General features: G+C 42.7%; 2 protein-coding genes and 1 long non-coding RNA gene across 9 annotated transcripts in view; 1 reads left to right on the top strand and 2 right to left on the bottom strand.

The window, feature by feature from the left end:
• Nucleotides 1–5797, bottom strand: part of LOC106568443 (uncharacterized) — a 15497-nt gene extending 9700 nt beyond the window's left edge. The window contains exons 1-4 of one of the 5 annotated variants that reach the window (XR_001320299.3): nucleotides 4681–5797; nucleotides 4181–4215; nucleotides 3484–3658; nucleotides 795–941 (exon numbers count right to left, since the gene is read on the bottom strand). Coding sequence is in view for 4 of the 5 variants with exons in the window: in XM_082960543.1 (XP_082816669.1) it covers nucleotides 795–941; nucleotides 3484–3558 (222 nt within the window). In the remaining variant the exon portion in view is untranslated. Of the gene's footprint in view, nucleotides 1–794; nucleotides 942–3483; nucleotides 4216–4680 lie in introns of all 5 variants that reach the window. The other 4 variants (XM_082960543.1, XM_014138777.3, XM_045692555.2 and 1 more) reach the window with 4 other exon arrangements.
• On the top strand, nucleotides 5158–22728 carry LOC106568444 (GTP:AMP phosphotransferase AK3, mitochondrial). Of its 3 annotated transcripts, none has more exons than XM_082960541.1 (5): nucleotides 5158–5263; nucleotides 14618–14737; nucleotides 19054–19226; nucleotides 21208–21326; nucleotides 22075–22728. In XM_082960541.1, exons 1-5 carry the CDS (start codon nucleotides 5221–5223, stop codon nucleotides 22193–22195), a joined length of 576 nt encoding a protein of 191 aa, XP_082816667.1. In that variant the 5' UTR covers nucleotides 5158–5220; the 3' UTR covers nucleotides 22196–22728. The 3 variants fall into 3 exon arrangements, with proteins under 3 accessions (XP_082816667.1, XP_082816665.1, XP_082816666.1); XM_082960539.1 differs by lacking the exon at nucleotides 5158–5263 and adding an exon at nucleotides 11142–11702; XM_082960540.1 differs by lacking the exon at nucleotides 5158–5263 and adding an exon at nucleotides 11910–12033.
• On the bottom strand, nucleotides 12105–13212 carry LOC123726110 (uncharacterized). Its single transcript, XR_006758418.2, has 2 exons — nucleotides 12940–13212; nucleotides 12105–12730 (listed from the first exon to the last, which is right to left on the bottom strand). It is a non-coding gene; the product is annotated as an uncharacterized LOC123726110 (long non-coding RNA).

Here is a 22728-nt window from a genome sequence, read left to right as displayed (position 1 = left end):
AAGCAGTAACCCCCTCAATGTACTCTGAACATTTCATGACTCTAGGACCAAGAACAGTTATTCAAAATGGCTTCTTAAGTTTCGAAATGGTATGTTCGTTATTAATGGTAGATTATGGCAGCCTTTTCCATTTCTTGAAGAGTTAAATGTTTTGGAGACCAGGTTTTCATCCAAAAGCAACGATAAGTTAAATAGGCTTCCATCGCAATTTCAACTCCAATGTTTTGTCACAAAAAACCTTGGCGATAAATAGCTTACACAATGTGGTTTTGGTGCATGCTCTCTAGACAAGAAAGGGGGTTATATGAGATATGGACAAGATCATTTTAGTTGATAATTGGCAGCCAATCACCAATTATAAATGCCAACAGCATTCAAATAATAGCCTACCCTCGATATTTATCCTATTGGAAATCTGAATGATGATAGTGCACTTAACCCCCATGTGAAGTTCATCATAACTTATTTCACCACGTCGTGGTGGTTGGCCCATATCGTCACATCACTCCAAGTTAACTACAATATCAATATTTGCGCATAAACGTGCTTCCACCGTCATCTTCCGCATAATTAATTTGACAGACAAAAAGCTCCCACCATGTCGAACGAACAAATTGTCTATTGACATTTATGAAATTGTACTGACATTTCCTGTTTCCATAAGCCCTGTAGTGATTTTGGTTATGCGTCTAGTAATTCTTACCCATTAAATGGCTGGATGGAAACCTGGTTATTGACAGGAAGTTTACCCCGTCATGTGACGTGGAGTCGGATTGATGATGTGTGTCACCCACCTTGTAGATCTCCTCCAGCAGCAGTTTGGCACAGTTCCATCTCAGGTCCTCTGGCAGCACGGGGTCTCCCTGCCCCAGGGGGGTGGACAGCTGCTCTGCACTGAGGAACAGGTCTCTGCCACCAGGGTCAGCCCAAAGCCTGGGGAACTGAGGGGGTACACCAATCAATCAACAAATCCAAACAATCAATCAAGGAACTCAAGAAAAAAACCTTATCAATAAGCATATGCCTCACTATAAGTGACTGTTTCCGTTTCATTTGGGATTTATTTTATTATACTAATCACGCTATTTCTTATTTTATAAAAGTGTGCACTGTCCCTTTAAAACCAATGACTTCATCCTCACACAGTCAGTTTGAGTCTGGAGCAAAGATGATCTTGACTGAGAGAGACCTGAAGCGGGGGACCTGAAGTGAATGAATAACGCTTTTGGTGACAATCAGCTTTGAAATCAGTAATATTTTGCGTTATGTTATTAGGGTAGTGAATTGATGTTAGCTTCAGCTGTAAGCTAACAAGAAAGGTTTGCCTACAAAGCTGGAAGCTACCGGTATCTTCTTGCATTGTAAACAGGGTGGGAAATTAACTTTTTGGTCCACCGGCTACCATGGCAGGTTGATTAAAAAAATTACCAGACACAGATTTTTTACTAGACACATTTTTTTTTTTTCTGCATAATTACAAAAAACAAACAAACAAAAACGGATAAGCATGCTTTGTTTTTCTAAAACAAGAAATGAACTACTAGTAAGAAGTAATGGGGTATGTTGCTTCATTTCATTTTCATGAGCTCTTAAAATACATAACTTAGATGCAACAGTCAAAACAGATAAACAGTCCTACAGCTAAACATGAAGAATTAACAAAGTACCTACCCTGTCTCAAAATGCTGAGTGATATGGCTTATTTCATATTATAGTTCAGAGCTCTACGCTGACATTTTTTACAAGGGGTAGATGATGTGCTTCTATGTAGAAATGTAGAAACAGATAAATCTAGGAGAACAGTTCAAGTATTTGAGTGTTTTAATGATAAGAAACTACACAAAGTTAATGAATAAATCAAAGTTTATTTGTCACGTGTGCCGAATACAACAGGTGTAGACCTTACAGTGAAATGCTTACTTACTTTCTTGCTAGAGCGTGATGGGACAAGGACATCCCTGCCAGCCAAACCCTCCCCTAACCCGGATGACGCTGTGACAATTGTGCACCGCCCCATGGGTCTTCCGGTCGCGGCTGGCAGCAACAGAGCCTGGACTCGAACCCAGAATCTCTAGTGGCACAGCCTTAGACCACTGCTTTTTAAGCAAATAGTGGCTAACCAGGGGCGGGATAATGTCAATGTGGCTTTGATTGGATAGTAGCCAGGAGCTTTATGTTTATGACAGTTTGCAATGGAACACGTGAAAAAAATGCATGTACTTTCAGAATTGATTGGCGAGATGTTCATTGGTGGGTTACCTGTTGGAGACCCCTGGGCTAAAGCTAGCAACAGGTAAGCGGAGCAGGCAGATGGTCATTGGTGGGTTACCTGTTGGAGACCCCTGGGCTAAAGCTAGCAACAGGTAAGCGGAGCAGGCAGATGGTCATTGGTGGGTTACCTGTTGGAGACCCCTGGGCTAAAGCTAGCAACAGGTAAGTGGAGCAGGCAGATGCTCATTGGTGGGCTACCTGTTGGAGACCCCTGGGCTAAAGCTAGCAACAGGTAAGTGGAGCAGGCAGTGCGCTCGCGCTATAAGGAGACATCTGTTGGGCTGATAGACTTTATCTCCTCTCAATCAGTAGACTGATGTCGGTTCAATTATTTAAATGCCATTTCCTTAATTTTTTATTTCAGTGAGCTCAATGTGCAGTTTCTGTAGAAAGAAATCAGATCAAGCGTGAACTGTGTGATGTAGTAGGGAGCTGTAGTTTTCAAAAGGCCAATATTCCACATAGATTAGCGCAGAAAACGTGGTAATTAAAATAAGCTTTTATCCAAGGTCTCCCATTTTCTGCTTGTAGAAGTGTGAGATTAAGTTGTAGCGAACTCTCACGTGACTGCCTGGTCTAGAATGGGGATTACAATTGCAGCCCACAGGTGGCCAATGGGAGGACACATTCAACATGTCGAATCGTAAGTATTGTTCCTAGAGATACAATTTTTTTTTAAATAATTTTATTTAACTAGGCAAACCAGTTAAAAACAAATTCTTATTTACAAAGATGGCCTACCCCCCGGCCAAATCCTCCCCTAAGCCAGACAACCCTGGGCCAATTGTGCGCCGCCCTATGGGACTCCCGATCACAGCCGGTTGTGACAAAGCCTGGGAACGAACCAGGGTCTGTAGTGACACGTCTAGCATTGCTATACCTTAGACCGCTGTGCCACTTGGGTATGACTCTGTTGACTGGAAACGTTAGTTTGGTGATACCGAATAGTTTAAATATGGTTGATCAAGGACACCAGGCTACAGAAGTAGCTGCAGTCCGATTCTCTACGAGTACACACTTCTGAGAGAAGGGGGAAGAATCGGAATGCAACCAATATTATCCTTTCAGCAGGCAGATATAATCAATCTAATATAATATAATCAATCTAGATATAATCAATAATCAATCTATAATCAATCTATTTATAAAGACATTTTTACACCAGCAGTTTTTACAAAGTACTTTTAAGGTAGGAAAGGTACATGGTCTCACCGAGAAGTCCATGGGATCGTTGGTGACCCCCTTCAGCACAGCCTTCAAAGGGTTCTTCATGAAGGGAGCCAGCATGAGCAGGAAAACCAGGTTAATTACCCAGAGAGCGCTGGGTGTTAGTCATGTTCTACCACGCCGCCATACAGCAGGCCTAGCTGGTAGAACAGCACCGTTCCTACAGGGGCAGAATCAGGATAAGGCTGTGTTCAGTAGGGAGAACATTTTTTGAAACAGGGAGGTTCCACTTCAACTTAATCTGTGTCCACAGACGCAACTATACCCACACTAGCATGTGACAATGTGAGGGGTCCAAGGCCTCCAAAATATATTGGAAACATTTCCCAACTTAAAATACATTCAAGAGCTGGAGGGCAACAGTCATGTTACAAGGAGAGATCATTACTGATAATCAATAAGATTACAGGGCCAGGGTTACAAAATATTATGCATGTTTTAGTAATACCAATATGTTAATTATCCGTGAAGGGCGGATGAGTTCATGTGGGTGTCGTGTGTGACACTGAAGTGTGAACTGCCATGGACAGTTTGATGTACATGCATGCATCATGCATTCACAGGTATGTGGCTGCAGAGTACAAACAACACCAACGACATCAGTCTTTGGGGGGGTGATATGCACTGGCTGTAGCCATTCATCCTCTCATGACTTGATTTCAATTTTGGTCCCTTAGGTTACCTTGTCCAGACGCCTGATGAAGCTGGCTACAAAATCTAGAAGATAAGAGTCAATTTAATCAGTCAATAAAAGGTTTAGCTCCACCCCAGAGACAACTACATCCTGTCTATGGCATATGCAGCATTAAATTGACTGTGCGTCTACAAATAACTATGGGCTAATTTGCAGGATTAAAGGTGTATGTGGTGATAAAAAGCATATTCTACCAAAAAGCATTGACATCGTTAGTCTTTGGTTGAACAAAAACAAAACAGATTATAAATTAGAGTACAAACGACATGTCATCAAAAAGGTTCACATACATATTTATTATTATGTTCCTTATTCATCCTGCATAAAATGTTGTTAAATAACTTGTCCGGTTTACTAATTTGTCTTTTTTTGTGCCAACAAGCAACAACTCAAGTCTACTTGGGCGTGCTGGCATGGATGAACTTGTAACTGCGTAGTAACACCCAACTAGCGTGTAATACTGCGACGATGTTTTGTAGCCCACTTACCTCTGAGTCCTGAGTTATCCTCTTTAGATCGTATGTTTTGTATTTTGACTCTTTTGCAGTTTAGCGTTGATAACACTGGTGTTTGTCTGAAAAGATTACAACCATCGTTGGTGAGCCCCCAGCTCGCCGTGTTGTTGTTATTTCCACACATGTTGGTGGTCGTCACTAGTTACCACAACCACAAAGGCATAATTGGCTAACCCCCGCCAACTTCTACAATGTATCTTAAAATCAGACTTTAAACATAACCCTGGCCTTAACCCTAACCACACTGCTAACCTTATGCCTACCCTTACATTAAGACCAGAAAACTATTTTTTGTATTAATTGATTTTTACGATAAACACTTTTGACTTCGTGGCTGTGGTAACTAGTGAAAACCCAAAAGCAGGACGATGAAGGAGTATTTCTCCAGGTGGCGCTCCAACACTTATTTTCTTCATTGTCATTATTTTATACGACCATAGGCAGGCTTTATCAAACAGCATAGAGCACAAGTTTCAGTATGAGAGGGTCAACGCTGCTCACACGGTGACAGAAATGCTTTCTCACAATGTTGACAAACCTGTTGACCGTGCCAGAGGTAAGAAAATATCAGCAATTGTTCATAAATTTATGTAGCATAAATCATTGGGCGCGTTCGAGCGGATCACTTTTGTCAAGTTTTCAAAGTGTGTTGCATTATGGTTATAAAAATCTTCCCACTTGCGACTAGGCTACTGCCGCGTTCACGACAACTGGGAACTTGGAAATCTCTGACTTCCGACTGTAGAATATTGAATAAACTGTAATTTTCACATGAGGACAAGTGCAGGGATTTTATCACTTGACATATCAATCATTTAGTGGGAAGGATCCTATAAAGGATCCTATAAATCAAGACAGTGTGAATGCATGTACCACTGTGAATGCATTTACCACTGTGAGTAAATAAATACTGTGCCTCTGAAGATTTGTCTCTGGTCATGAAACTAGAATACAGACTGGATGTCTAAACAAAGTCCATTCTGAATGTCAATAGATTATTTTACATTCATTCTCATCAATGACAACATTCTAGAACTGAGTTATCACTCTTCGAAGTCTGGTATCTGGGATAAACTGGTTAATGATTATATAATGGATTAAGTGTCTCTTTCCTTGTAGAATGTTGACAGCTGCATAGAACACATTGTACTGCTAAGATGCTCAAACTTAACTTAATTGCTACACCAGTGGCGGTCGGTGCCGATTAAGATTAGGGAGGACGCAAAAATGTTTCATGAGCATGTCCTTATTTCTATTACAGCATATTGGATGACTGTCATTCATATTCCATTCACCCAGTTCAATGTAACAGCGATAGGTTTAGGCTACTACATGATACTCAATTTTCCCTGTACCCATCATGAGGTTGCTACAACCTAGCCTATGAATGAAAGTTTACAACGTAGCTGCCCACAGGTCGAGCGAAAGATTTGAGGTGACACAGTGACACATGGACAGACAGTGACACATTCAATACCGCCTTGCACACTCTTACCCGCATCTAGCTGATATAGGGTGTAAGCATTAGTCCAACAGTTTCAAATGGGAGTTTCTATTGGACAAATTCAGGTATGTTTATCCTCATTTCCTTCCGTTTGCTTCCATTTAAGAAAATGCAAACCACATGCAAACCGCAAACAGTTCACTTTCATAGCCACATATAAACAGTTTTTTGTATTCCTTCTCGCATCTACGTTCTCTCTTCTTCTCACCTTTTCCCTTTGCTTGTGAACTTCAGTGTACAACACATCAGCTGTCTGTGACCAGGCAAGAAAACCTTTCCAATCCAAACCTTCACATCATAACCGCTAATCCGCTACACACAGCCTACATCGTTGTCACCATATTAGCTAAAGTAACGTCATAGTCAACATAGCTAATAGAACTAATGTGTCAGTAAACCTGCTACAATCATGCAGTACAGTGTAGTCAGTAACACCGGCTGGCCCCGGTGGCAATAACTTAGTAAAACCAAACGCTCACCTTGTCTTGGAAGAGTTACAGTGTTGGATAGTCATAGTCAGCTAGCTGACATAGCATCCATCTGTTTGAGATGGGTGATTGAGTAGGCTAAACTAGCTTTCTGCATTTGCTAGCTAAGTAAGTAAAAGTGAAAGTGAAAAAATATATATAGCTAGCTCTCTCTCTCTCTTGCTCCTCCATTTTTTGAAGAAATTAATTTATTAACTGTTCAACTACTGTCTTTCTCTCTCTTTGTTTCAACTACTCACCACATTTTATGCATTGCAACGCTAGCTAGCTGTAGCTTATGCTTTCAGTACTAGATTCATTCTCTGATCCTTTGATAGGGTGGACAACATGTCAGTTCATGCTGCAAGAGCTCTGATAGACTGGAGGATGTCCTCCGGAAGATGTCATAATTATGTTGTAAGTCTATGGAAGGGGGTGAGAACCATGAGCCCCTAGGTTTTATATTGAATTCAATGTACCAAGAGGAGGACGGAAGCTAGCTGTCCTCCGGCTACACCATGGTGCTACCCTACAGAGTGCTGTTGAGGCTACTGTAGACATTCTTTGCAAAAAGGTGTGTTTTAATGAATTATTTGGTGACATGAATTTATTTTGTATAGTTTTATCTAAAAGGATAACTTTTGAAATGTTTCGCTATATTTTATGAAATTCACTTAGGATGGTGCTCCCCTTCCTCCTCTGAGGAGCCTCCACTGAGCTACACTCACCGACACAGGATACCCTTTATCCCTCATGCCGACCCTGACCAAACTGGTAAATTGCCCCTCACTATAGAGGCACTTTTCCACATGGCCAGACTTATAGTGGTCTTGTCCCCTTTTAATGCTCTTATGCTCATCCTTGAAAAATGCCATAAGGTCTGAAATAGACAACAAAAGTCGATATACTGTACAAACTATTATCTAGGCTAAGTAAAACAAAATATGTTTTAATCTACTGCTCTGCTAACTAGCCAGCTAAAGTGTAGTCAGTGGCTAGCTAAAACAGAGGAAGGGGGCATAAGAAGTTCATGGATTGTACACATAAGGTCTCTCATCGTGCTGGTGAAGGGTAGCTGACAGTGTCGACTAGAGATGACGTGCAGGAGAATGCTGGAATTTCTATTCTTGCTGAGGTCTAATCTGTTGCCAATTATCATCGGTGAGTGAGTTTATTAGCAAGTGCATTGGTGATGTTGTACCCACGGCGACTATTAAAACCTTCCCCAACCAGAAACAGTGGATTGATGGCAGCATTCGCGCAAAACTGAAAGCGCGAACCACTGCTTTTAATCAGGGCAAGGCGACCGGAAACATGACCGAATTCAAACAGTGTAGCTATTCCCTCCGCAAGGCAATCAAACAAGCTAAGCGTCAGTATAGAGACAAAGTAGAGTCGCAATTCAACGGCTCAGACACGAGAGGAATGTGGCAGGGTCTACAGTCAATCACAGACTACAAAAGAAAACCAGCCCGTCGCGGACCCCGATGTCTTGCTCCCAGACAAACTAAACAACTTCTTTGCTCGCTTTGAGGACAATACAGTGCCACCGACACGGCCCGCTACCAAAACCTGCGGGCTCTCCTTCACCGCAGCCAACATGAGTAAAACATTTAAATGTGTTAACCCTCGCAAGGCTGCAGGCCCAGAAGGCATCCCAAGCCGCGTCCTCAGAGCATGCGCTCAACAGCTGGCTGGTGTGTTTACGGACATATTCAATCAATCCCTATCCCAGTCTGCTATTCCCACATGCTTCAAAAGGGCCACCATTGTTCCTGTTCCCAAGAAAGCTAAGGTAACTGAGCTAAACGACTATCGCCCCGTAGCACTCACATCTGTCATCATGAAGTGCTTTGAGAGACTAGTCAAGGATCATATCACCTCCACCCTACCAGACACCCTAGACCCACTCCAATTTGCTTACCGCCCCAATAGGTCCACAGATGACACAATTGCAATCACACTGCCCTAACCCATCTGGACAAGAGGAATACCTATGTAAGAATGCTGTTCATCGACTACAGCTCAGCATTTAACACCATAGTACCCTCCAAACTCGTCATGAAGCTCGAGACCTGGGTCTCGACCCCGCCCTGTGCAACTGGGTCCTGGACTTTCTGACGGGCCGCCCCCAGGTGGTGAGGTAGGTAACAACATCTCCACCCCACTGATCCTCAACACTGGGGCCCCACAAGGGTGCGTTCTCAGCCCTCTCCTGTACTCCCTGTTCACCCATGACTGCGTGGCCATGCACGCGTCCAACTCAATCATCAAGTTTGCAGACAACACTACAGTGGTAGGCTTGATTACCAACAAGGACGAGACGGCCTACAGGGAGGAGGTGAGGGCCCTCGGAGTGTGGTGTCAGGAAAATAGCCTCACACTCAACGTCAACAAAACAAAGGAGATGATCGTGGACTTCAGGAAACAGCAGAGGGAGCGGCGCCCTATCTACATTGACGGGACAGTAGTGGAGAAGGTGGAAGGTTTTAAGTTCCTCGGCATATACATCACGGACAAACTGAAATAGTCCACCCACACAGACAGTGTGGTGAAGAAGGCGCAACAGCGCCTCTTCAACCTCAGGAGGCTGAAGAAATTTGGCTTGTCACCAAAAACACTCACAAACTTCTACAGATGCACAATCGAGAGCACACAACCGTAAGGCTCTCCAGAGAGTAGTGAGGTCTGCACAACACATCACCGGGGGCAAACTACCTGCCCTCCAGGACACCTACACCACCCGATGTCACAGGAAGGCCAAAAAGATCATCAAGGACAACAACCACCCGAGCCACTGCCTGTTCACCCCGCTATCATCCAGAAGGTGAGGTCAGTACAGGTGCATCAAAGCTGGGACCGAGAGACTGAAAAACAGCTTCTATCTCAAGGCCATCAGACTGTTAAACAGCCATCACTAACATAGAGAAGCTGCTGTCAACATACAGACTCAAATCTCTGGCCACTTTAATAAATGGACTTAATAAAGGTATCACTAGTCACTTTAAACTATGCCACTTTATATAATGTTTACATACCCGACATTACTCATCTCATATGTATAAACTGTACTCTATACCATCTACTGCATCTTGCCTATGCCGTTCGGCAATCGCTCATCCATATATTTATATGTACATATTCTTATTCATTCCTTTACACTTGTGTGTATAAGGTAGTTGTTGCGAAATTGTTAGATTACTTGTTAGATATTACTGCATGGTCGGAACTAGAAGCACAAGCATTTCACTACACTCGCATTAACATCTGCTAACCATGTGTATGTGACCAATACAATTTTGTTTGATCTGTTGACACTGCCATGTTGATCTGAGCCTTGCTGTTGGAGAACCGCTACAGTGCCCGACTTCCGGCTGTCATAGATGCACCTCCCCCGACTTCACTCGCTGACTTAAACATACCCACATGCATGAAAACAAGTTGTCTCTTGTTGAATGACAACAAAGACTTTATTGAAGAATACCTACAGTTGACCAATCATTGACGAAGGGGCGTACACTTCGGCTCCGGAACTTCGGTTTGCCTCGAGAAAAAATGTTGTGTGACAGAACTGCCGAAAAAACCCTTACCGAAGTCCAAAACGAACAAAAACGTCAAAAATGGTCGTCATAATTTATGCACTTACTCTTGTGAAGTGTTTCTGCTGGGAAGCATATGTACATCGTTCGAACCTACCCATTATCTCTCCAAATGTTATTTTATGTTATTGTGATTTTTATTCGGATCCTCAGTAGCTGAAGCAGCAGCTATTCATCCTGGGGTCAACACAAAACATAAAACATCACAAAATAAAAAACTCCAATGTACCAGAACAGCAACACAAATTTAAACTAGGAACACTATGACTAAAGAACAATAGACCTACGACTATTTTGTTCTAAATAAAAGACTATAAATGCACATGGCATACCCTTATTTAGAAAACACCAAACAACAGAAAAGAATGTGGTGCATATCTAGGGTAAAGGATATTATTAATTGAATTCCTACAGAGTAGGCAATAAAAACTCGTATTTCACCATATGCACAGATATCTGGGAAATTGTGATGGGGATTAGGCTACTACAGCCAGCTCTGTAACGGAAAACAGTCCGTCTCCTGTGCACCTTCCCGGTTTCAGCAGGTCCAATGTACAGTATTTGAAGTTGAAATCTGATGAGGGATTAAATGGCAGCCAGCCAGGCAGTATTAACACTTGCCAACACGCTTTTCTATTTAACCCAGGCACCATACGAATTACATAAGAGTGTGTTATACAATTCACAGGACACATTTCCTACTATGATATTTTTTTTCTTCTTCATGTAATGTGTTTTATTAATCACTGGACCTGAATAAGGTCAAGGCAGGAAATAGGCTATAGTGGGCTGGCTATACAAGCCAGGTCACCCGTTATACAAGTCAATGGAACAACTTCGAAATGTGACCTTTGAGAAACATGGATGAACGTCTAATTCTGATGTAAAACTGTGAGCGCTTGTAGCAGCCGGACGAACAGTGCACGTCTTGGTGGATGTCAGCCCCAAAGCCCGCCAGAGTGCGCTATTATTCCTGACGTCGTTATATTGGGGCTGTGTGGATGCGAGCGCCCTCGCCGTGTAGCGAGACGAAGCGGTTTTCTCGTTATAAACTTCTTCCTCGTCAAGGTCTTCGAAAAAAGAGCTGATTTCAAGAGCCAAACTAGAACTGCTACAGGAGTCGTCCACAGTAGGCGATTGCACTTTTGCACACAGTGGATAGACTTGGCCACCAAGGGTGCGTGGAGAATTCCGCTCGAACAGAAGTTCTCTTGTCTAAACGCACAAATTTCAGTTTTATGGGAAGGACGTGCTGATTACAACAATAACATAGGAAAATGGTTCTACAAAGGATATTCCGGACGGTTATCATGGGACCGCCAGGTTCAGGGAAGGGCACAGTGTCTGGGCGCATAGTAAAACGTTTCGGATTAACGCATCTTTCAAGTGGAGACCTTTTGAGAGCCAACATTAAAGCCCAAACAGGTAAGATTAGACCAGGCTGCAGTTCTAAACCTCTCCACATAAAGCAGATCATGGAAATGGCTGCTATGGCTGATGAAAATAAGCAGAATTTGAAGTAATACATAGCCTAGTCAGTTTTCTAGAAGTAGTCAGATTGTTCCCACTTGCTTGTGTTAGGAGTTTCTCATGCATGAACAGCAGCAGTCGACACATTAGATTGCATAGATGTTGCTACCATGTTCAGACCCACTGGACACGGACGTCAATTCAACGTCTATTCCACGTTGGTTCAACGTCATTTCAATGAAATTACGTGGAAACAACGTTGATTCAACCAGTGTGTGCCCAGTGGGTAAGTTGTTGGTGTGTGATATTAATACTTGGAAAAATAATCATTAAAAAACTAAAATGAATATGAAAATATCGGATGCAATCAGATTATTTTGGATGTTATGCACAAAATGTAACAGAGAATAAAGAAATTGTTATCCACAAGATGATGCAATGAAGCATGCGATGTCCTGAAAACGACGATGGTGGTTGGCTATTATCCGACTCCCCCTGGGAGAAGGATAAAGATCAAGAGTTAAACAAAATATATATTTTTTCCAAATATTACAGAGATGGTAATATATCGATACCTTGCAAACAAAATTCTCCCCTTCAGTAAAAAAAAAAAAGAAAGTGTTTTTCTGGTCTGGCTATGATGAGAGAAACAGTTCAGTCCAGTTCCACAATCATATTCTTATCTTGATGCAAAAAGGAAGAGCATGACTGGAGAGCTGACAAGACCCGATCTCATATTATTGAGAGGAATGAAGAGTTGAAACAATTTATACAGCAGATCTACAGCTATAGTAGACCTGAGCTTTCTACAGGGAAGGTCATGTGGTATGTAACTGCAACTTGTTATCACACTGCTCCAGGTCTTATCTTGACTGAAGTCCCATCAGATGTGAGGACCATCATAAACTGAGGAGTAGACGATAGCAGACCACTGACTTTCAAGGACTTTGTTCCCACTTCCCCTTGCTCCTTTTTTTACCACTCTGGAATGATATGAAACACATAAAGGACTATAGAGTTCTTTCAGAACACCCACATTTTAAACATGACGAAAGACTTTGTTTTATTGCCCATACAATCTGTGATCTAGTTATCACTTTAATAGTAATTTCTTTTAAGTACGTACACACTTGGCACACAGCAAGCCATGTGCCAAGTCCTCAAAGAATGTAAAGGTTCAAAGAATGCAAACCTGTATTTTTTTTCAGTGTGGTGTGTAGCTTCTTTGTTCTAGCCTGAGATGAGCTCCACTGTGCACAGTAGGCTAGCATTCTATGCTGCTCCTTATATGACCCAGGCCTCCAAACCTCCTCTCCCGAATGTTACAGAAATCATTTTCTGCTGTTGGAGTCAGACAAAGACTCAAACTTTTTTGGGGCCGGAGACCGCTTTTATGATAGAAAATTAATCAAGGACCCCCTCATAATCAGAACACATCTCGAGTGAGATGAAAAAATAGCATACAAGGAGTTATGACTTCGGCAGTGCATTGCCCTCGGGCTCTGAGAATTAACATTTCAAAGGCCCGCCTCTTGGCATTGGAGAGAACATTTTGTACTTTTCAAGCTAATTTCCTGCAGTTCTACAATTTTTTTTACATGAGGCAGAGAGAACTTTGCAGTTTTAATCATTTATTGTATTTTTTATTTAACCTTTATTTAACTAGGTACGTCAGTTAAGAACAAATTATTATTTACAATGAACGCTGGGCCAATTGTGCACCGCCCTATGGGACTCCCAATCACGGCCGGTTGTGATACAGCCTGGAATCGAACCAGGGTATCTGTAGTGATGCCTCTAGCACTGAGATGCTGTGCCTTAGACCGCTGCGTCACTCGGGAGCCCCCAACGCTAATTTAAAGCTTAAATTACAGTGCGTTTATATAAAAAAATAAATAGAAGAACAACAATGGAGAATACATGAAGTATTCAGTTAAAAAGATTCAATTGGTGGAGTACTGTGGATACCAATATTCATGTGAGCCTCCCAGAACATAAATTGTGGATTCATAATATTACATTGTATTGTATTACACTCAACTTATTCCACAGATCGCTTGGCCAAAACATTTTAAGTTGTTGTTAGTCATGTTCATTTAAAACAAATTGATCGAATCCCCAAGCTGCCAAGGAAAACTGTCCTTCTGCCCCTGAACAAGGCAGTTAACCCACTGTTCCTAGGCCGTCATTGTAAAAAAGTATTTGTTCTTAACTGACTTGCCTAGTTAAATAAAGAGGAAAAAAACTAAAAGAAATACCTCAGACCCCACTTTGAGAACCCCTGAATTAAAGGGAAAAAGGCCAAGGAGAAAAATAATTCTGGCCTGGAATAATCTACTAAAGTTTTTATAAACCTATTAGAAATATAGTTTATTTCAGTACATATCGTAATCCATTGGGGTGATTTTGTCAGTCTTTTCTTGACTTGGTAAAGATACAGGATATTTTTGTCTTTAATGTACATGTTATATAAGATATAAACTATATTCTGGACAGGATAAGATTTGGTAGAATATGTTCTCAGAGAATGCATAATAAAGATGACAGAGCTGAGCTCTTTGTGTTCCTGTATCTCTTCTTTTGGCAGAGCAGGAAAATATATATGACAGCTTTGTGTTTTATCCTTTCAGAGCTGGGTCTTAGCTTAATGTTGCTCTGTGTGTCTCCTCTCCTGGCAGAGCTGGGTCTTAGCTTAATGTTGCTCTGTGTGTCTCCTCTCCTGGCAGAGCTGGGTCTTAGCTTAATGTTGCTCTGTGTGTCTCCTCTCCTGGCAGAGCTGGGTCTTAGCTTAATGTTGCTCTGTGTGTCTCCTCTCCTGGCAGAGCTGGGTCTTAGCTTAATGTTGCTCTGTGTGTCTCCTCTCCTGTCAGAGCTGGGTCTTCTGATGAAGTCATGCATCGATCAGGGTCAGCTGGTACCTGATGACGTCATCTCCCGTCTCATCCTGACAGAGATGAGGAGCATAGAGCAGAGCAGCTGGCTGCTGGACGGTAAGCAGTAAGCACCACACGCATTACGCCAACAGAGAGTGAGAGGGAGGATGACAATGGGGAAAGATAGAGAAAGGTTGTATCAAAGGGGAATATAGGTCGGACTTAAACGATGAAGTGTGTCGGAGGCTGCAGCATTACCGCTAGACCAGCCAGGCCACCCATTACTCAGATTTAGACACATCAACATAGACAAGGCAATAGGCATATGTTTTAAAAAGGCATTCAGTACACTTCAGACACCTTCAAGTGAGTAGGAATATGCTTTGGATTTGTTTCTAAGAAACATTTACATTATTTGAACAGCTTGCTGCTGAACAGTAAGCAGCACCTGTACTCATTAAGCTATTCTTGATAATGGCTGTCGTTTTACGGGCTCCTAACCAACGGTGCTATTTTTACTTTTTTTTTTTGTTGCATTGTTTGCAACTTATTTTGTACATAAATTTGCTGCTACCGTCTCTTATGACCGAAAAGAGCTTCTGGACATGAGAACAGCGATTACTCACTACGAACTGGACAAAGATTTTTTCTTTAATGAGTCCGACACAAAGGATATACTGCTTTCCGGAGAACAGGCCCAAATCCCCGTCATTAGCGTGAAGAAAGGGGCGGAGATACCGAGGGAGAAGGCCGGGGTGCCTTGTTAGGATTTGTAGGCGAGTGAGTAAATTGCCATTACGATTCTATTGGCCAACGTGAAATCACTGGAAAACAAACTTGATGATCTACGGTCGAGCTTATCCTATCTACGGGACATAAAAAACTGTAATATCTTAAGTTTCACTGAGTTGTGGCTGAACAACGACACGGATAATATAGAGCTGGCTGGGTTTTCCGTGCATCGGTAGGACAAAGCAGCTACGTCTGGTAAGAAGAGGAGCGGGGGTGTGTGTCTATTTGTCAATAACTGCTGGTGCGCGATGTCTCATGTTAAAGAAGTCTCTAGGTATTGCTCGTCTGAGGTAGATTACCTCATGATAAACTCTACCAAGAGAGATCTCATCTATATTATTCATAGCTGTCTATTTACCACCAGAAACTGATGCTGGCACTAAGACCACCACAGTCACCAGCTTCATCATTAAGTGTATTGACGACGTCGTCCCCACAGTGACCGTACGTACAAATCCCAACCAGAAGCCATGGATTACAGCCAACATCTGCACCGAGCTAAAGGCTAGAGCTGCCGCTTTCAAGGAGCGTGTCTGAGGTGCACCAACTCGGAAACCAGATTGCATAGCGGAGAAGGTATGGTGGGATTCGAAATTGTCGGGTGATGTGTTTGTTAACTTGGCTTTCCTAGACCTTATAAAGGCAGGGTAAGATGGATATAGGTCTGTAACAGTTTGGGTCTAGAGTGTCTCCCCCTTTGAAGAGGGGGATGATCGCGGCAGCTTTCCAATCTTTGGGGATCTCAGTCGATACGAAAGAGAGGTTGAACAGGCTAGTAATAGGGTTTGCAACAATTGCGGTGGATAATTTTAGAGAGGGTCCAGATTGTCTAGCCCGGCTGATTTGTAGGGGTCCAGATTTTGCAGCTCTTTCAGAACATCAGCTATCTGGATTTGGGTGAAGGAGAAATTAGGGAGGCAAGTTGCTGTGGGTGGTGCAGGGCTGTTGACCGGCGTAGGAGGAAGGCTGAAAAAATTGTCAGACTCCAGTCACCCAAGTCATAGACTGTTCTCTCTGCTACCGCATTGGCAAGAGGTACCGGAGCGCCAAGTCATGGTCCAAAAGGCTCCCTAACAGCTTCTACCCCCAAGCTATAAGACTGCTGAACAATTAATTAAAAAGCCACCCGGACTATTTACATCTACTATTTATGAAAATTGCTCTTAAAGGGTTAAATAACCTTCAGCCACTAATATCACAACTGATATGTGATGCTAGGCGGATGGACTATCAGATCAATTTGTGTTCAGCCTGGCCCAAGGCGGTTTTCCATTTCAAAATAGCTGTCAAAGTGGGAGATAATGGCAAATAGTACAGTCATGCATGCATCATGTTAAAGGGATACTTTGGGATTTTGGTAATGAGGCCCTTCATCGAGTACCCCAGAGTCAGATGAACTATTGGATACTATTTTTATGTCTCTGTGTCCAGGGACGGCCTGCTCATTAAGCAGGATTAGGTGGTCGCTAAACTGACCAAGACGCACCTTTCTCTCAACCAGTGGCATATGGGCTTTTTAGGTGAGTGCTGATGCCGCTCTATGATAAGCAGTGCCCACTTTGTCAAAGGCAAGGACACAAAATATTTCTATTGTCCATTCCCAGCGCGCCTCTCCAGGGTGCTGTTGAAGAGACACATTGTAACAATGTACGCTGAGAGTCGGGAAGCAAGTTCAGAGAGTCAATACATTTAATAAATAAATGAACAAAACAAGAAACACGAACAGCGCACCGACATGAAACAGCAACAATAACGACTGGGGAAGAAACCAAAGGGAGTGAGATATATATATATGGGCAGGTAATCAAGGGGGTGATGGAGTCCAGGTGAGTGTCATTATGCGTGGAACGCTGGTGACAGGTGTGTGCCATAACGAGCAGCCTGGTGACCTAGAGGCCAGAGAAGGAGCACATGGGACAGTACCCCCTCCCTGACCGTGCGACTCCAGCCACAGGACACCGAGGCATGGCAGCCTGTCGAGCCCGCTGAGGCAGGGGAACCCGACAAACCAGCTGACGCCTCCCAGGTAGCTCTGGTTCGGACACCCGGACCCGACATCACCTCCAACACCAAAACAAACAGTCCCCGATGCTTCCCTTTGTTGAGTCGTCATTCTGTAACGATGTATGCTGAGAGTCGGGAAGCAAGTTCAGGGAGTGACTACATTTAATAAATAAATTAACAAAACACCACAGAGGAACTCTAGTCAGTGACTATTGGGTTCTTGGTCAACTCCCTGACTAAGGCCCTTCTCCCCCAATTGCTCAGTTTGGCTGGGCGGCCAGCTTTAGGAAGAGTTTTGGTGGTTCCAAACTTCTTCCATTTAAGAATAATGGAAGCCACTGTGGTCTTGGGGACCTTCAATGCTGCAGACATTTTTTGGGACACTTCCCCAGATCTGTGCCTCGACACAATCCTGTCTTGGAGCTCTACAGACAATTCCTTCGACCTCATGGCTTGGTTTTTGCTCTGACATGCACTGTCAACTGTGGGACCTTATATAGAAAGGTGTGTGCCTTTCCAAATCATATCCAATCAATTTGAATTTACCACAGGTGGACTCCAATCAAGTTGTAGAAACATCTCAATGATGGTCAATGGAAACAGGATGCTCCCGAGGTCAAAATTCAAGTCTCATAGCAAAGGGTCTGAATACTTATGTTAATAAGGTATTTTATTTTCTTATACATTTGTAAAATGTTCTTTGTCATTATGGGGTTGTGTGTGTGTGTGTGTGTGTGTGGTGTGTGTGTGTGTGTATTGCTGAGGATTTAAAAAAAGAATGTAATCCATTTCAGAATAAGGCTATAACGTAACAAAATGTGGAAAAAGTAAAGGGGTCTGAATACTTTCTGAAGGCACTGTAAGTAGGGGTAAAGTGACTATGCATAGATAATAAACAGTGAATAACATTTGAATAATTGTTCAGCAGTTTCATGGCTTGGGGGTAGAAGCTGTTTAGGAGCCTTTTGGACCTAGACTTGGCCCTTCGGTACCGCTTGCCGTGCGGTAGCAGAGAGAACAGTCTAAGTGTACTGGAGTCTTTGACAATTTTTGGGCCTTCCTCTGACACCGCCTAGTATATAGGTCCTGGATGGCAGGAAATTTGGCCCCAGTGATGTACTGGGCCGTACGCATTACCCTCTGTAGTGCCTTACGGTCAGATGCCGAGCAGTTGCCATACCAGGCGGTGATGCAACCTGTCAGGGTGCTCTAGATGGTGCAGCTGTAGAACTTTTTGAGGTTCTGGGGACCCATGACAAATCTTTTCAGTCTCCTGAGGGGGAAAAGGCGTTGTCGTGCCATCTTCACGACTGTCTTGGTGTGTTTTGGACCATGATAGTTTGTTGGTGATGTGGACACCAAGGAACTTGAAACGCATTGGCGAAGAAGGTACGAGGGAAGGGACCTTGGACCTTCTCCACCTATACGATTAAGGAGAGATGATAGGAATCGCAGAAAGATTAATTGGAAAAGAGCCATGTCTCTGGGCCTCTACTTTGCTGTCAGGCTTCCCCCTTGGGAAGATTGTGAACATAAAACTCTAGAATGGACATTCTCAAGCTATGAAGGTTTATAACATCAACCACTCTAATGTATTATATATCTCTATGGTTACACTGGTCTCTCCTGTCTGGAAGGGTTCCCCCGCACCGTGGCTCAGGCGGAGACTCTAGACAGCGTGTGCAGTGTGGACACAGTCATCAACATTGACGTTCCTTTCCAGACCATCAAACAGAGACTGACCTCTCGCTGGCTCCACCTGCCCAGCGGACGCGTCTACAACATCGACTTCAACCCACCGAAGATCTCTGTAAGTATAGTCTGAGTCACAGATGTATTTGACGGCTAGATACTACTGAGCTATATTGAAGCTTCTGCTCCAAATGTATGTGGCCAAGTTTTAACACACAGGTCTTATTACAACATAATTCAATTTATTACACATGTAATAACCATGTAACAGGATAGTAAAAACACACTTATACACTGTATTTTTTAAAACAATTTGATAAGACCGCTTTATTGTTCCATCTCTCCCGCCACACAGTTGCTCTTGTCGTTAGCTAGCTTTAGCTGCTCTTGTCGTTAGCTAGCTTTAGCTGCTCTTGTCGTTAGCTAGCTTTAGCTGCTCTTGTCGTTAGCTAGCTTTAGCTGCTCTTGTCGTTAGCTAGCTTAGCTGAATATGAAGCTGCTCTTTCACCATGCAACAACCTGACAGCGCCTGGCTCCCTTACAAGTCAGTCATGCTATCAAAATATGGGTATTAAAATAAAATAAACTATCCTGGAACGTTAAAGTAGGGCACAGACTGCGTGTACCTGCGGCCTGAGAGAGATTTAGAGGAGAAAGAGACAGATGGCGGAAGAAGGGATTAGACAGATAAAACAACTGTACATCCCAAATGACACCCTATTCCCTATATAGTGCACTACTTTTGACCAGAGCACTATGGCCTTTACAGGGAATAGGGTGCCATTTCCGAACGCACCCAGGGTGGCATTTGTTTGCTGTGGTAATCCAAGTGGGGACCTTTGCTCTCATCCTTGCAATTAAACTGGAGCAAACAAGACATTGTTAGCACACCTGGGTTCAAATACTATTTGGAATAATTTCAAATACTTTAGCTGTGTTTGATTGAACTTGCCTGGCGCAATGAAACCAATAGAATAGGTCCTAAAATTGCAAACCCTGCCCACCTGGCACTCTAAACAGGCTGAAGCACATGCTCAAAAAATTACGATTTAAAATAGGTGGTTGCATGGTGAATTAGGAGCGTTTAAAAGAGCAGCTTGATATTTAGCTAAAGCTAGCTAATGACAAGAGCGACTGTTCTTGACCATGAAAAGAACACTGAATGAAATCTCCTTCACCTCTCCCTGCAGCTTTCTGTATTCTGCTCTTTAGAGCCTGTGCATTGTGAGCCTGTGCATTGTGAGCCTGTGCATTGTGAGCCTGTGCATTGTGAGCCTGTGTTAGTGTTGTTTTTTTGCAATTACAAACATGCTGGTAGGAGGTTGAATGCAATTTGAATAATAAGACTTTCAGGTTAAACATTTACCTACAGTAGTGTTTGTATTCCAACGTGTTGAGTCTGAGAGCACTAATGCTTCATACAATAGAGGTGCAAATGTAGTCAAAAAGCAGCGTTTCACGTGAATTGTGCAAACAGGATGAAACTTCAGTAGATGACAGCCTCTTACTAATCTTTGCACTTCAGAGGCTGCTTGATCTGGGCGGGAGGTGTATATGGTCTACTCTCTCTTTCTCAAGGGTCTGTTCACGCTTGCTTTCTGCTAACCATACAGGTTTCTGCATGAATGTTCAGTTCCCCCTCCATGCATTTCTTAGAACAGGCAGCACTGGCTTAGGCTTTGGTGTTTACACTTTACATACCATACCACTATGTCAGTATGTTGGACTACTACGTCCAATATTTATTTGTTATTTAACCTTTGTTTAACTAGGCAAGTTAAGAACAAATTCTAATTTACAATGACGCCCTAGGAACAGTGGGTTAACTGCCTTGTTCAGGGGCAACTCGGGGATTCGATCTAGCAACCTTTCGGTTACTGGCCCAATGCTCTAACCATTAGGCTATATACCTCAGTGTAGCTCAGTTTGTGTAAGATACTAGCAACGCCAGGACCGTGGGTTTGATTCCTGCTTGGGCCACCTATTTGGAAATGTATGCACGCACCATTGTAAATTGCTTTGGATAAAAGTATCTGTTAAATGGCATATCTTAACACACTCACTGTTTGGTCTGTTTTGGTTGCCAATCCTGGCTACAGGGCCTGGATGACGTCACTGGAGAGCCTCTGATTCAGAGAGACGATGACACACCAGAGACCATCACCAGGAGGCTGAAGTCCTACGAGATCCAGACACAACCCGTGTTGGAGTACTACAGGTAAGGTCCCAAACCTGAGCTATATATATATATATATATACATGTATTACACACACACACACACACACACACACACACACACACACACACACCATATATACCTTTTATATTCATTATTATGTAAGCTGTAACTGTGTAATAATGTTGCAGTTTATCTTCTTACATCATAGGCTTTAAGGCTTATATCTGCCCTTTCAAAGTTGGGACATAACAAATGGACATTAATCTCAATTAGACATTGTGCATGACTGAATGTCAGGATTGATTCATATCACATCTATTTCTGTGGCCAATTAAAGAAGGAAAACATTAGTCAAGAGCTCCTGTGTACATAGGATGTTAAAAGCATCCAAGTTATTTATAAGATGGCTTCTGGGGCTCTTTTTCACTGGTAACTGGACAACGGGAAGAGAACTCTGAATTAACCCTACTACAGGGGCCGGTCTGAGAACTGAAATAGCTTGGGACTGTAACGCAGGATTCAGGCTCAGACAGATCAGACAGTGAATTCATTCACATCTTTCCCTTTGTTAGAAAGTGAATCTATGTTGGTAACCTTGAAAGCATTATGTAGTTGAGTACTAGGTTGTATTCAGTAGACCAGACTGTAGCAAAACATTTTGCAATGGAATGCGGAAATATGTGTTGTTACTGGAGACAATCAGGGAGTACCTACCCATTTAAAAACTACTGCTTATGTTTATTATGATGACTGTCATGAGGTACTAATATCTGTTTCTACCAACAGGAGCAAAGGGATGTTGGAGACATTCTCAGGAACGGAAACCAACAAGATCTGGCCTCACATTCAGGCATTTCTGTCCAAAAAACTCTTCCCCCAAAATGAAACGGTTGTTGGGAAAGCCTAGAATCCACTCTGGGAACAGATGGATTAGTTTACCACAATTTAAATGGAACTCAACTCTTTGGTCCAAACCATAGCAGTATCTCTGTGCCTATATAAGACCATGCCACTTAGTACAACATATTGTAGTTGGATGAGGATCACTTGTTCAACGAATGTCACATTCTATCTCTGTTCATTCCATATGTAGCCTGATCCCAGATCTGTTTATGCTGTCTTGCCAACTCCTATGGTCACTGTCAAGCTAAACATCGATCGTAGGAGTTGGCAAGACCGCACAAACAGATCTGGGACCAGGGTACACCATATGTAACTTGTTTCCAGGTGATGTGTGTGTGTGTGTGTGTGTGTGTGGACAGGACATGGCTTGAGGGTAAAGTGCCATTATGTGAAGTGGTCTTGAATTAATCAATGTTTGTAGGGCCAAGTGCCTGTTGTTGACTGTACTTTATCATGTAGTAGTTTTTAAATGATCGAAAATGTGAATCACCATGCAATTAATACATTAAAAAAATGCTGATTTTATGCCTAACGACA

This window comes from Salmo salar, chromosome 13 (genome assembly GCF_965601325.2).
Source record: "Salmo salar chromosome 13, fSalSal1, whole genome shotgun sequence".
Lineage (NCBI taxonomy): Eukaryota > Metazoa > Chordata > Actinopteri > Salmoniformes > Salmonidae > Salmo > Salmo salar.
The sequence above is the reverse complement of the archived record's forward strand: the minus strand, read 5'-3'. Positions and strand labels throughout refer to the sequence as shown.

Excerpts from the sequence above, each read along its gene's own strand:
- LOC106568444 (XM_082960539.1), top strand. The coding sequence starts at position 11,555 with ATGGTTCTACAAAGGATATTCCGGACGGTTATCATGGGACCGCCAGGT. Across the intron at positions 11,703-14,617 it reads CAACATTAAAGCCCAAACAG|AGCTGGGTCTTCTGATGAAG; the intron begins GTAAGATTAGAC and ends CTCTCCTGTCAG. Across the intron at positions 21,327-22,074 it reads CCCGTGTTGGAGTACTACAG|GAGCAAAGGGATGTTGGAGA; the intron begins GTAAGGTCCCAA and ends TTCTACCAACAG.